This window comes from Panicum virgatum, chromosome 9K (assembly GCF_016808335.1).
Source record: "Panicum virgatum strain AP13 chromosome 9K, P.virgatum_v5, whole genome shotgun sequence".
Classification (NCBI taxonomy): domain Eukaryota; kingdom Viridiplantae; phylum Streptophyta; class Magnoliopsida; order Poales; family Poaceae; genus Panicum; species Panicum virgatum.
The window spans coordinates 39,389,649-39,404,861 of NC_053144.1; the positions used below are offsets into that span (position 1 = coordinate 39,389,649).

The 15,213-nt window shown below is 46.6% G+C and overlaps 1 protein-coding gene across 1 annotated transcript; it reads left to right on the plus strand.

Annotated features, from left to right (window-relative positions):
• The first annotated feature begins 10,770 nt into the window (after positions 1-10,770).
• Positions 10,771-14,390, plus strand: LOC120651359 (flavonoid 3'-monooxygenase CYP75B4-like). The gene is made up of 2 exons (XM_039928835.1): positions 10,771-11,852; positions 13,577-14,390. The coding sequence occupies exons 1-2, from the start codon at positions 10,851-10,853 to the stop codon at positions 14,219-14,221; spliced, it is 1,647 nt and encodes a 548-aa protein (XP_039784769.1). The 5' UTR covers positions 10,771-10,850; the 3' UTR covers positions 14,222-14,390.
• Positions 14,391-15,213: the final 823 nt, after the last annotated feature.

Sequence of the window (15,213 nt, forward strand, 5' to 3'; positions counted from 1 at the left end):
AACTAATCACTAGAGAGCAACTACACAAGCACAAGATATAGATGAATGTAAATACAAGGCTTGTGATTTGGAGAATGCAAACCACCGAGAAGAGTAGACAAAATTGACACGGTGATTTTTATCCCGAGGTTCACTTGGTTGCCACCAAGCTAATCCCCGTTGAGACAAGCTCAAAAGTTGTCGTCGATCCTCTTGCTAGTGGTGACTCTCAAGTCACACTCTCCCACATGGAGTGCTCACAGCGAGCTCTAGCACATGATCCGTCCGGACCACTTGTTGCTCTTCACGTCTCTCACAACTAGAGTTGCTCTTCGCGGCTCCCGCGGGGTGAGCACAATACCCCTCACAATCTCTTCTCCGGAGCACCGCACAATCTTCTTGTGGGCTTCTACGGAGCCTCTTACCACCAAGCCGTCTAGGAGGTGGCAACCTCCAAGAGTAACAAGCACACCGGCTTGCAACACGATCACCTAGTGCCACTTGATGCAATCTCTCAAAGCATTCGCACTAGAATCGCTCTCTCACTCGATCGGATGATTACCATCAAATTAGAGTGAGTAGAGGGCTCTCAAGCACTCCCACACATGGACACCAAGTCCCAAATGTGATCAGCAACCTCAAATGGCTGGCCACACCCACTATTTATAGAGGGAGGCCCCAAACTAGCCGTTACACTCAAATCCCGTGAAAACAGAGTTTTCGCGGACTGTCCGCCTCACAGAGACCGGACTGTCCGCCATTCAAAACCAACGGCTAGAACTGCAATGATTATGTGTCAGAGTCAACCGTTAGAGCCCCAGGCGAACTGTCCGCACCCCTGGGGCGGACCGTCCGCGGTTCAAAACTTCGAACCAACCGATTTGCAAACGTCTCTGACTAAATCTGGAAGTGACCGACGGACTGTCCGCTTCCCAGGGGCGGACCGTCCGCCATTCAAAAAGTGAGCACACGCAAAAACCGCAGTGTTTCTGTCCCAGAAATTTCAGTAGGAGGCGGACCGTCCGCCCCCAAGGGCCGGACCGTCCGCAGTACAATTTGGACACCCAAGACAGAACTACCAAGTTTCTGTGCCCGTTTCAGCTTTTAAAGGCGGACCGTCCGCCCCCATGGACCGGAGGGTCCGCAGTTCATTTTGGACCACCAACAGAGCCAAAAACAGTTCTGTTCGAGCTCATCCGAGATAACGGCGGACCGTCCGCCCCCAAAGAGCGGACCGTCCGCCCCCAAAGAGCGGACCGTCCGCAGGTCTATTTCCAGCAGAAATGTACCTCGGTAAAACGGCCATAACTCTTAGATCCAATGTCCAAATTTGGTGATCTTGGACTCTATGGAATGCTTATTCAGAGGGCTACACAACCCAACTGAATATTTGATCCAAAACATAATGGATCAAAGCAGTATTTCACTCCAAGAGCCAACCTAATCTCCGGAGAACACCGAAAACCCTTTCTTGCTTCCCCATGTTGATAAACATCAACTCCAACTCTTTCTCCTTTGCAAATGTGCCAACACCACCACGTGAACAACACCATGTGCACCGACGCTTATTTCAGACCTCATGACCGTCGGTTTAACCGGTGCTTCATGGTTTTGTTTAGCATGCCTTCACATGCACTCTCCATGCACCGACGCACTACCATCGGTTTAACCTGAGTCCATCGGTTAGACTAATGGCTAGGCATCGGTTAAACCGGTGCTACTGCTTTATGCCGAACTCATCCAATTCAGCGTTTATTTGAGTTCTTTCTTCGTGTTTTATTTTACTTGGCCTTTTTACTTCATCCTTGAGATCTAGAAATGTTCACTTCACAAACTCGTTAGTCTGATTGATTGTGTTGTCCATCAATCACCCAAATTCATGTTCATTACACACTAGGCTACAGTCCCTTCCACGTTACGTGGTGGTCTTTGACGTCTTGTTATCTTGCAACCCAATATTGGTCAGCACGGCAGGTGAGCTGCCTTTCGCAGTCTGAATCTCTGTGAAGTGCAGCGCAGACGGGCACCTGATGTCATGCACACGTGCAATAAGTTGCTGATCAACAAAAGACGACCCTCATGCTAGCCACTATGGAGAGTTCGTTTGTCGAGATCGAGAGTTCTGCATGTATACAACTTAAAAGTAGAATAGCATGGGAAATGTTGTCTCCACTTAAAGCTGATAATGTACAAACTGGCGCAGCTGCTGAGAACTTGGAGATAAATTCATATGAATAGTAGATCAATAAAGCAAATAGTAAAGTCTGAAATTATCTTATTAGGGAGTATCGTGTATATATTGTTGTGGAACCAACTATTGTTGCTTCACTACGGGACGCCGAAAGTCTGAAATTTTGCCGTCTGTAACAAGGCACCGTATTGTATGCAAACCAATTATTTTGTGCAAACTTTAGAAACTCTAATCAAGACCACAGGATTCTCATCCGAGGGCTAAGGGCAGAGTGGGTAATTTTAGCACATAAACGATAAATCGGCAAAAAATTCTCTGCGGCGCGGCACCAGAGCTGCTCGTGCGACACCGCCCAGGATTGCGCCGCGTAGCCTTCCGCGCGATCGCGACGTCCGCGGCCGCGGGAGCTGCGCGCCGTTTCGGAGCCGGCTGGTCTCATGCAACAGAGCCACCACAGGAAAACCAAGCCTCGGATTGGAGGGAGCCGGAGGGAGCCGGTGCTGCGACGGAGCTGTCGGACGGGCGCTGATAGGTCCGTGAAAAAAGGATCTAACGCCAAACTACAGAATTCCGCCGCCCCCAGTTCTGTCATCGATGGAGATGCATCAGCTGCTCAAAAATTACATTTTGATGAAGCTTCAAATCCTGCTACATTTGAGTACCAGTCATACTTTGGTAATTTTTAAACAAACTACATGACTGTAATGTTCCAATTGCACTGTTTTGCTGGTTCTTTTTTTTTTGGGACTTTGCACAGCTAGTGTTCTTGCATTTGTGTTCTTTACAATCACAGAGCTCTCTTCTAAACCTTTTTCTCGAAAACATACCTTCACTTGGCTTCTCTTCAATGATATAAGCAGTTATGCACAATCATCATCCACTATAACTTCAGAGCACCGAATACAGAAATATACTTTGTTCTATTCGACGTACAAGGTTGCTGGACGGGTCGAGACCTTCAAGCTTGCTGGTTTTATGGCAGATGGCCGATGTGTCGCACAGCTTAAGGATGAAGAACGATAAGGCGCCGGGTGATATGCGCAGGCCGCGAGGCTTCCATCCAGTCTACGTGAGAGGACCGGCTTCAGCAATGCAGCAGAATAGCCGTCCGCCCGCCCGACGGCTCCGACACTCCGTCGCAGCACCGGCTCCCTCCAATCCGAGGCTTGGCTTTCCTGTGGTGGCTCCGTTGCACGAGACCAGCCGGCTCCGAAACGGTGCGCAGCTCCCGCGGCCGCGGACGTCGCGATCGCGCGGAAGGCTACGCGGCGGAATCCTGGGCGGTGTCGCACGAGCAGGGCTGTGCGGCGGTGCCGCAGAGAATTTTTTCCCCGATAAATCTCCCACTCATCCCATCCTAATATCCACTTTCGGAAATAACCCCTCGCTCCCAGAACCCCTGCCTCTCCGCCGCCCTCCAACGGCGCCGCCGCCCTCCAACCTCGCAAAGTCGCCGCCCCCGTCTCGTCGCTTCATCTACCGCCCGCGGATTCGCTTGGTCTCCCCTGTATCGCCTTGATTCTTCACCACATAGGGGCTTCGGCGCCCTCGTTTCGTCTAGCAGGCGGAGCAGCAAAAGGAAATGGGCTCGCCACCGCGGCCGCATCCCCGCACGGTGTGCTGCCTGCCGTTTGATTGAATGATGGACTCCCGCAATGCCATGGAGTCCGGCGTGCCCGACGTCCCTTCCCTGTGCGCACGCACGAACGGTCGGCCTTGGCAGTGGCAGCCCTCCATGCTGTCGTTAGTTTCTCCTGTAAGGCTTTCATATTCACTTTGATCAAAATAAATCCCGTCGTTGCTAATGTGCTTTCATGCATGCAGTGGATGATGAACATGCTGTCACCATATGCAACATCGACGCTGGAGTTGGAGCCCACCTTGAACATCCAAGCACACCACAACATTTGAGTGCAGTAAGTTTATTATGAACCTGTACCCCTGTACTTGCTGTGTTCCTGAATGAGACATATTTGTTTTTCGTATTGTGAACAGTTTAATCTGAACCTGTATGCTCTTGTTATGGGTACTTGCTGCCAAAATTTAGTGCGGGTCAATTGAGATTGTTGTACACTATCAGTTTCTGAAATATCACAGATGCGATTGTTTAATCTGAACCTGTATCAAACTGTCACCACAAAGAATTCATGGTTCCACTTGACTCAATCTCATTATCAAATGACAGAATACAATTCCATTGCATATTTTCAGATTACCAAACACAGTTCAATCTCATTATTTTCAAATGAAAGAACACAAGAGACTCTCATCAATTCTTTTTTTTACAAGAAACAGCAAGACTGCCGGCTCTTAATTTTTTCTTTTTTGTACAAGAAACACAAGACTCTCATCAATTCTTTTTTGTACAAGAAACACAAGAAACCCACATGGCACTGAGCCGCAGCAAGATTAATTTTTTCTTCCTCCTGCAGTGCTGGGCAGCAAAGCAACAAGGCTGACCATCTTTACGGAGGTGACAACGCTTCCAGCATCTGTTCCATGGCGGCAATCGAACTCGTTTTGTCGCGGGCAGGACCTCCATGGCGTCGTGGGCGGCCGCCGGCTCCATGGTGGACGGGACCTCCATGGCAGACAAAACGAGAGCAGCGGCGGCCCGAGCGACGAGGCAGACGGAGGTGCTGTACGGCGGCCGTTCGAGGGCGGCGGCCGTTGGAGGCCTGACCCTCCGCCAGTCCTTCTGGGCGGCCTGAATCGGCAGCGGCGGAGAGGCGGGCGGCGGCGGTCCGGAGCACTCGACGGGGGCAGCGCGCGGTGATTCAACGGCGGCGTCGAGGCGAACGAAATCGTGCCTGGGGTTTTGGGGGCGGGGGTTATTTGTAAAAATGGGGATTAAGATGGGATGAGTGAGGGGTTTATGTGATAAAATTACCCACCTCTGCCTCTAGCCCTCGGATGAGTGAGGGGTTTATGTGATAAAATTAGAGTTTCTCAAGTTTGCACAAGGTCATTGGTTTGCATACAATACGATGCCGTGTAACAAATAGTAAAGTCTAATATTAGCAAATAGAAAAGTCTGAAATTTTGCCGTGTGTAACACATGGCAAAGCGCACACAGCACACAACGGCCGGCAAAGGCCCTCTTTGCCGTGAGCCACTTGTCGGGCACACAGCAAACACTTTTTCGTGTGCTTTTCATGGCCCACGGCGAAAAAAAGGTGCCAATGGCTGGACCACAGTGACATCTTCTTTGCCATGTGCGTTGCTTTTGCCGTGTGCTATTTTTCAAGCACTCGGCAAATGTTTCTTTTGCCGTGTGCCCGAAAGGAGGCACACGACAACGTCTAGGCACTCGGCGAATGTACAGTTTTCCCATAGTGCCTGTTGGACAACAAAGAAATTACAAACCGCAATATATATTTTCTTCCCTATGAACCACATCTATATAAATGCAGATCATGCACGATAATTAGATGTTAGCACTACATGAAATGTGGTGATCTATGACGAAAATTTCTTGACGTTATAAAAAAGTGTCACAATCGCACACAATCCATGACAATTTTCAAATTTTCGTCATGGATTTGAAGGTATGGGCCCTTGGCCCAAAACTTAGTGACGTTTTATTGAATTCGTCATAATCGAGCCCACAAAACAATGATGTTTCAGCATTAATGTCACAGACATCGTCATAGTTATTTTGACTAGTATATGTTTTGGCATTCATCATTTTTATACAGGCGCTGTGGGTTTGAGTCGACCACAACAAACCACAAGGCCACCTTCTTGGTTGTGCCATGGTTCGTTATTTAATTTTAATTACATTCAAATGATGTTGGAAATATGTTTATTATTCTATTACCAGATTTTAGTTTGAGGCATATTTCATAAACAATTAAACACAAGATGCAAGCTAGTTCTAGCAGCATGTAAAATTACTACACGATAAATTAGAAGTTGTCTATTACATGTAAAAATTATATTGGGATCTATAAGATTGTTAGTTTTGCATTTTATTTCACAATGTTGTTTTTAAAAGAGCAAAAACATGCTAGGCGTTATTTTGTTTAGTTAGATTATCAGTGTGGCTTAAAAAACAGCGCAGGAGTTAGATTATGGACAAATAAGAGCGTAGGGAGTTTCGAACCCCTGGTCCTCAGGATACGAAGGACCCACCTTTCCATTACGCCACAGCATTATTTGTAGTCTAGTGTCAGGTATTAGATTTTTTATACTCAGGTATCCGATGTTTTAATTCGAACAACCCGGATCACCAAGACAAGAACTAAGTGCCCTACCAGTAAGGATGGATCTAGACATCCGAATTCTTAGAACAAATTTGATATTTTAAAATAGATATGCTTAAAATTTTATGCTAATCTTTTTTATATTATCAAGCATATTATTACACATAAGAATAAAATTTTGTATAGATTTTTTTATGTATTATTTGCTCCCTACAATTAAAAAGGTGAAAAGAGATTCGAATCCATATCCGATCCGTATTCGAATTTTTATATCTATTATTTGAGAATATATATGATAAATTTGAGGTTTAGTTTTTATGAATCTTTACAAGATCAATGTTAAATACAAGGCTATAAATTTACATAGTAAATTCTATATCTTATTTGTCCATAATCGAAGAAAAATGACCAATCTGACATTCGAATAAACATCCGAATCCATCCTTACCTACCAGTGCGTTGAAGCTTCGTTCATGATGGACCTCGGCAATAAAACTTTTATATATTATTGTTGAAATGTGGCCCAGCATTGAAGAACACATGTGTGATTCATCCTTTTCTTTTTAATCCGGAATTAAATTTCGTAATCAGTCTTTCTCCCTCATAACAACTCCAAATTTGATGGTTCTTTTTTCTGATTTTTTCTAAAATCAGGATATTTTATTTTATGGCTTTTGTTTATATGTTAATTGTTATATCTTGATTATTTTCATATGACATGTTTTATTCCAACTAAATAGAGCATTGAAAAGCATGTTTTTGCATAACAATTGCTAATGTAACTTGGTATTTTTCAATGTTATGGTAAACATAAGGTGGTGTCCAAAATTGAGATGCATACAAGTTTGAACATGTTATAAGGTGTGTAAATTTCAAAGTTTGACTTAAATTGTATGAAACAGTATGAGAGATCTATCCATTTATGAACAATGTATACTTCCATTTTCATAAAATCTTATGAAATTTTTATGTAAAGTTTATACATCAATAAAATGATTCTATGGCAATTTACAGAATTTTTGCAGAAATTTTAGATATTATTATCATTTTTTTGTAACAAGGGGGCAAGTAGAATGTTGAATTATCCCTAGCAAACATTTGAAATTTTATCTATTTTTATGATACAAGCTAACAGAACATATATACCTAAATAATTTTTTGGAGAATTTTTAAATATTATTTGAGATACATATAGTTCAAATTCTAAATAATTTCAATAAGCCCGAAGAAAATGATTTAAACTATTAAAAATAGTAAATGAATTAGAAAATTATTGAAACTTCTACAAAATAACTTATACGTAGTGTACTATATATAAAAAACTATTAGCATATATATGATGATTATTTTATAAGTTATCTTGCAAGGGTGGCATTTTTAATTATATATAGAAATAATAAGCAGCATTGGGCTCAAAGTAACATCAAATTCGGCATAGTTAGCCCACCTCCCATTTGGCCCCACACGTCAGTCACATAAGATATTTTTACTGCCCACCACGCGCCTCTCGTCCATGAGCGAAATTTTCGAATGAACGGGCCCGGGTGTAGAAATTTTGGAGACGTAAAAGCCTTGCCCTAGTAAAACCCACCGCCAGACTTCTCCCTCAGCCTCCCCTCCTCCCCGCCGCCACCCTTCTCCCTCCCCTCCCCTCCCCAACCACCACCGCCGCGCCCTGTACTTCAACCACCTACCGGCTGCTCGACCCCGCGACGACAGGCAGCGACCGGCCGTCGGTGTGCTAGATCCTCCGTCACCTCCTTCCTCCTCCATCCTCGCCTCCTGCCGTCATGGACCGCCCTACCCCGGTTGCTGGCAGATCCACCGCCGTACACCCGGATCCCGAGCTCCCCCCGCCGGATTCGTCGCTTGCCGGCCTGGAAGGGCAGTTCCTGCTCTTCCCGGCGCCTCCTGCTGCTCGGATGGGGCATGGCTGCTGCGCGGCCGGGGCACCGCCACTGCTACACAGGCGGCACTGCTGGCCGCTCCCCTCCCCAGCACTCCACGCCGCATGACTCATGGAGTCGGGCCTAGCCGTCGCATCCTCCCCTCCACCCACCACTGTAGATAGGAGGCCACTGTCGCCATGGAGGATCCTCTTCTCAGATCCATCTCCGCCCTCCACAACTCACCCTGCAGCAGCGACGGGTGCAGTGGATCCACAAACTCCTCCACCATTCCGCCATGGCAGCCTGGGCATCGTGGCCCTTCTTCACCGCGGCTCCTGGGGCGATGTTCTGGGCGGAGCCCCCCTTCCAATCGCCACCTCCGCATCTTCCCGACCCAAAGCAGCAGAGACGGCACCGCAGCGAGATCCAGGTGGGGGCTGTAGGCTAAATCCTGCATGGTAACACACTACAGCCACATAGTAGTGTTTCTCCTCTCTTTTTCTTGCATAGGTGTTCCTGCTTGTGCAAATAGAAGAGTACTACTACGATAAGAGTAGCAGAGTAATAGAAGAGAGCAGATGGGGCATGCACATAACCTGTTTGATTAAATGCCTTAATGCTCAACATCTATTATGCCTCTCTAGTCTTTACCGTAACTATGGATGTGTTTTTACTTAAGTCTCTTGAAAAGAAAATGCTTGAGCACATCTCTTCATTGTTCTGTCTTTTCTATTTATCATCTGTTGTAATGATTATTAAATATCTGCACTGTGCCCTTGATGTATGCTTGGTGCTAACTGCTGTGTTGCTATGCTGATGCTTCCACTCCCCATGGTCTTGAGGCCAGAGCTCCTCGCCGGCAGCCGTGGCGATGCGCAAGCCCAAGGTAAGCTGTCCTCCCTCCGATGTGGACAACTAGGAGCATTGGTTCTGAATGTGTTTCATCACAAGCAACAATATACTTTCAGGCTATTTGTGCAGGGACAACAACAGCTGAGGTCTTTTCTCGTCGACAGTGCAACAGTTGCAGCTAGACTTCTCTCAGTTTGATCTGATGGTCTCCTACTCAAGCTTGGCACTTGTATCAGGTAAGCATGTAAGGAGTCGAAGGTCTATGAGGTTTGTAATGTTTGAAGCCAAATGTAGAAAGTTGATCTAACATGCTTAGAATTCTTCTTATATATTTTCTCAACTGTTTCAGATTTTGAAAATGAACCCTAATATTGACTTGGACTCACAAATAAATAAACTTACCTGAATTGATCTTAGTTGATGTCTAATGTCATGAATGCTCTTCACTTTATCATTGCCTGTTGATTGAATAATGTGTCCGTGTAATTTACAAGAGATATCTGATAGTAGTATTTTACTAGAGTACTTAGTATATATTTGAAGAATAGATAGATATCTTTCTTCTATTATGCACTTGTTTTTATCTAGAACTTAGGGTTTTAGCTACCTGACTAGGATGAGCATTCATACAGTAGGATGTGCTTAAGATCTGTTGGTGCAACCAAATGCTAAGATCTGTTTATACAAATGTTAGTTGTACTGCAGATTTGTTATGTTTAAGGACATTCAAAATATAATAACTACACTACCTGCTAATAGTTTTTTGTGTTGTTTTTTTATTTGCTGGTTGCAGCAAGGAAGGAAGGATGCGAGAGACTGATCATCACAACCCAAAAGATGGTACATTTCTATAAAAAATGGTTGCAGCAAGCAAGGGAGTATGTGTTAATCTGATTTCCACTGATATTTTAGAGAACAAGTGTAATCAGCTATTGACTATTGTGATGTGCTTCTGAATGTAACCTGAGATGTTGAATCTTTTGTTTTTTGAGATTATGATATACTGGACCTAATATGCTGTAATTCTGATAAATGGGCTGAAAACTTACTATGTCATTTGGGCTGAAATGTTGCTATGATGAATAGGCTGATTGTTTGAGCGGGTTGAAATTTGATGGGCCTCTTTGATGGGCTTAAAAATTTATGGGCTGAAATGCACGTTAGCAGCCACGTTGGCCATGTCATCATAACTTTCCATGTCAGCACCACATCATCGGCCATGTCAGTGCCACGTCATCCTCTTTGTCCACGTCAATGGCCATGTCATCGGCCATGTCACAAGACATGTGGACATTGTGTGACGTGGCAATTGAATCCGTGACGTTAATTTTCGTCATAGAAAACGGGCTTGGGTTGGGTTTTTGGGGCCAGGGACATTCTATGACGGTTTCGAAACGTCATGAATCAAGCAATCCATGACAAAAATTTAAGGAACGTCATGAGGTGTGATCTGTGACTCTCAATACATGACGCTATTTGAGATCGTCATAGATAATGCTTTATGATGGTTTTTTAGTGATCCGTGACGAAATTTAATTGTTATGGATCAATAGATTTTTTGTAGTTGAAGAACATGATAATGATCACAAATTAACTGTATCGAGTTTGTGCCTTGGTGCATACATATATAGATGTGTATAGATGACACTTAATTAGCTTGACGGTAGTAGGTAAGGCAATGACTTGGCACCCAATTCACCAACTTCTTCTCATTTCCCACTACATAGGGTTCACATGCCCATGCCTTGTATTGTATCGCCCACACGCACGTCCTCATCAGACGACGAATCCATCATGGAGCTCGGGCAAGCTATGGAGGATCTCCCAACTCCGCTGCTGCTCTCCACCTTTGCAGTGTCCGTGGTCGTATGCTACGTCCTCTTCAGCAGGAAGCGGGCGGGCAGGAAGACTGCGCCGCTGCCGCCCGGCCCGAGGGGCTGGCCTGTCCTAGGCAACCTGCCGCAGCTCGGCGGGAAGACGCACCAGACACTGCACGAGATGACCACGGTGTACGGCCCGCTGCTGCGGCTGCGTTTCGGCAGCTCCGACGTGGTGGTGGCCGGGTCGGCGGCCATGGCGGAGCAGTTCCTCCGCGTCCACGACGCTAACTTCAGCTGCCGCCCGCCCAACTCCGGCGGGGAGCACATGGCGTACAACTACCAGGACGTCGTGTTCGCTCCCTACGGGCCCCGGTGGCGCGCGATGCGGAAGGTGTGCGCCGTGAACCTCTTCTCCGCGCGCGCGCTCGACGACCTCCGCGCCGTCCGGGAACGGGAGGCCGCGCTCATGGTGCGGTCGCTCCTGGGGCAAGGGAGCGACGCGCTGCCGGTGCCGCTCGGCAAGGCCGTGAACGTGTGCACGACAAACGTGATCTCCCGAGCGGCCGTTGGGCGGCGGGTGTTCGCTGCCGCCGGCAGCGAGGGCGGCGCAAGGGAGTTCAAGGAGATCGTGCTCGAGGTGATGCAGGTGGGAGGGGTTCTCAACGTCGGGGACTTCGTGCCGGCGCTCCGGTGGTTGGACCCGCAGGGCGTGGTGGCCAAGATGAAGAAGCTGCACCGCCGGTTCGACGACATGATGAACGGGATCATTGCTGAGAGGAAGGCCGGGGTGACGCCAGATGGAGAGGAAGGCAAGGACCTGCTGGGCTTGCTGCTGCCGATGGTGCACGATGAGCGGCCCGTAGCCGGTGGCGAGGAGGATGGGATCACCGAAACCGATGCCAAAGCACTTATTTTGGTAAGTTTAATTTTCGTTTTACGATATATTTTCCTTTCCCAATCGAACAATGCATGCATGATTAGCGTTAGGCGACGCACAGAAAAAGGTAAAAAAATCTGAACGTGAAACTCGGACCTATTGCTGTCGACAGGTACTGATGATGTACTCATACGACATGCATGCTAGCTCATGAACAGTCATTTAAATTCGTACGTACGTTATTTTAAATAACGGAATAAAATTATCTGTAAATCCGGCTAGCTCATGAACAGTCATTTAAAATCCATTTATTATTTTAAATAACGAAATAAAATTATCCGTAATCCGTACATTATTACAAATTCCATCCAAATTAAACAGGAACCCCCAAAATGACCAAATAAATCCACCATTTTAATCTATACGTTTTAAAAGGGTGCTGATGGGCCTTTCGTCAATAATAACATGTGGTATTCGACCACGTTTGCAAAAACAACGGTTTTTATTGTGGCCATTCACCTCAAATAAGCTTTCAATACTATGATGTTATTTCATCAACCTCCAGAATAATCTTTGCATCTTAAAAAAGGACCTAAACGAATCTAATCTAGATTGGATGTAACAAGTAGCTTGCTTTTCGTCACATAGGACTCTAATTTTCTCTTGGACACTTGTAATCAAACCCGTACCCAATTTAAAGGTTCATTAAGAATACCCATGCACAGATACACGAGCATATTTGAGGTGGGATAGGAATGATTTTCCTCTGCAGCAACTGTAGCGAGGACTCGCACGCGAGCCATTAGGGAAGTTTTCATCTACTGTTCGGTAATGAAGTACAGGAGGAAAGGTAGATCCATAGCAGCGCACCGACGTGGGTGACGTTACGTGGTTAGGAACTTAGGATGCATAAATACTTAGGAACTTAGGATGTCAATTTAAAGGTTAATGCTGCCATTGGTAGAAGCGAGGTGGTGGAGGGGCACGATCAACTAGAGGTGGTAGTGAATTGTGACCCTTATATATGCCTTCTGCACAATCCAACTTAGTCCTAATTAATTTCAGCTCAAAAACATAATTTTTTTAACATGGTTCTCACTGATAAGCCTGATCCTTAAATCTGTTATTAGTATATATAAATTATTGAGCACTTTGCCACTGCAAGCTGTAACGAGCTGGTTAATTAGCTGCAAGCCAAATATAATTCTAGCGATTTGGGTTCAGCTTCAATCAGGAGTTGTTTCGTCTTTGAAGTAAACTAGTTCAACCATCACGAAAGATTCCAGATTTTTTATGGATCATTAATTAACCTCTCGTTGTAAGCACGGGAAATAGTATAGATGCCAAGGTAACGTACGCTTCGTCCATCGCTATAACAAGTACATGAGAACCGTGAAGTGTGAAGATAACATCCGAGCAAACCGTGCTGGCCTTTTGCTTGCACCTTAACCTTACCTTTCGGAGACAGGTGTGCTTTCTCTCTTTGTCGGTTGCCGATGTGACCAGCGAACCATATTGCTTCGTAGCATGTGGCCCAAACATGGCAAAGTCAAGCATTAATTTATTAGGTTGGCAGCCATTGCCAATGTACTAACAAGTACGGAGTAGATAACGAAACGTAACCGAATTGAACGCCGTGTTGATTACATACTTAGTTATTATATATACCAACACAATAAGAAAAGAGAAGAGAAGAAAATATCATCGATGATCACTCTCTGAGTTCTGATGCATGCTGTTGGTGCCTTGTCGACAAACACCAGAACCTGTTCGTGGCGGGGACTGACACGACGTCGACGATAGTGGAGTGGTCGCTGTCGGAGCTGATCCGCCACCCGGACATCCTCAGGCAGGCCCAGGAGGAGCTGGACGCCGTCGTGGGCCGCGGAAGGCTGGTCTCGGAGTCGGACCTCCCGCGCCTGACCTTCTTCAACGCGGTCATCAAGGAGACGTTCCGGCTGCACCCCTCGACGCCGCTCTCGCTGCCGCGCATGGCTGCCGAGGAGTGCGAGGTCGCCGGCTACCGCATCCCGAAGGGCTCGGAGCTGCTGGTGAACGTGTGGGGCATCGCCCGCGACCCAGCGCTGTGGCCTGACCCGCTGGCGTTCCGGCCTGCCCGGTTCCTCCCGGGCGGGTCGCACGCGGATGTGGACGTCAAGGGGGGTGACTTTGGGCTCATACCATTCGGCGCGGGCCGGAGGATATGCGCAGGCCTCAGCTGGGGCTTGCGGATGGTCACGCTCGCTAGCGCCACCCTGGTGCACGCGTTTCGCTGGGAGCTGCCGGCGGGCCAGACTGTGGACAAGTTGAATATGGAAGAGGCCTTCACCCTGCTGCTGCAGCGGGCCGTGCCGTTGATGGTTCATCCAGTGCCCAGGTTGCTGCCATCAGCATATGAAATTGCATAAATACTAAGCTCAAGTTATCCAAAGTACGATCCAGGCATCTGGCCTCGGTACGTTGTGTCAAATAAATTGGGAAGCTAGCCCATGTTTATTGTTCACTTTGAGAATGTACTCTATCTGTTACTGTTATGGTCGTATATATCCGTAATGAAAACCTTATAGATTGACACATGCTTTCTTGGATTATGTACTCTGTTCTGCTGTCTTGTCAGCCAACCAACCAGCAGTGCTTTTCTCTCGCACCGAATCAGCACTAGCTAGACAGCAGTACTTTTCTCTCACAACAAATCAGCACCAGCCACCATCCACAACCAGCCGAATAGTCGTACGGATACGAGCACTCTTATACAGCCCTCACTGCATGTCCAAGAAAATACTGTTGGATTCTCACTGTGTTCGCTTCTCCTTATATACGAATGGATATATATGCACATGTCTTAAAAATGTAATAAGGCTGTGGACACCAGAGGCACACACACAGTTTACACATTCATCACTGTCACACATACCGCATCACCCACTAACACATGCATTTCATATGCTAGATACACACACAATGAACGCACCACAATCAGTCATACTATTTGATGGGGATGGATCCCCATACAGGTAAATGATGAGATTGAGTGAGTGAGAGAGAGATCAAGCAAGAAAATAGCCAGCCAACCCCCCCCCCCCCCTCCAACAACCCAGCGCTACATCTCTAGAGAAGTAGTGCTTGATTACATTTATTCCATTGGTGGGGTTAAATATTACAAATAGGTTCGTCACACATTACAATGAAACTCCTAGAGCTATAAAAAAAAACTCGGCCGGGTGGGGAATGACCGCCCCACCGGTATTAACTTAAGAAGAAGCCTCGGCTTCCCCGACCGAGAAAATCCCCGAACCCTGGCCCCGCCCTGGCACTGGGAGACGTAACCCCTGGGAACTGTGCCTGGGCCATGTAAGGGTCCTCAGGCCGACCTGGGCCGTCTCACACCAGTGCTTTGGCA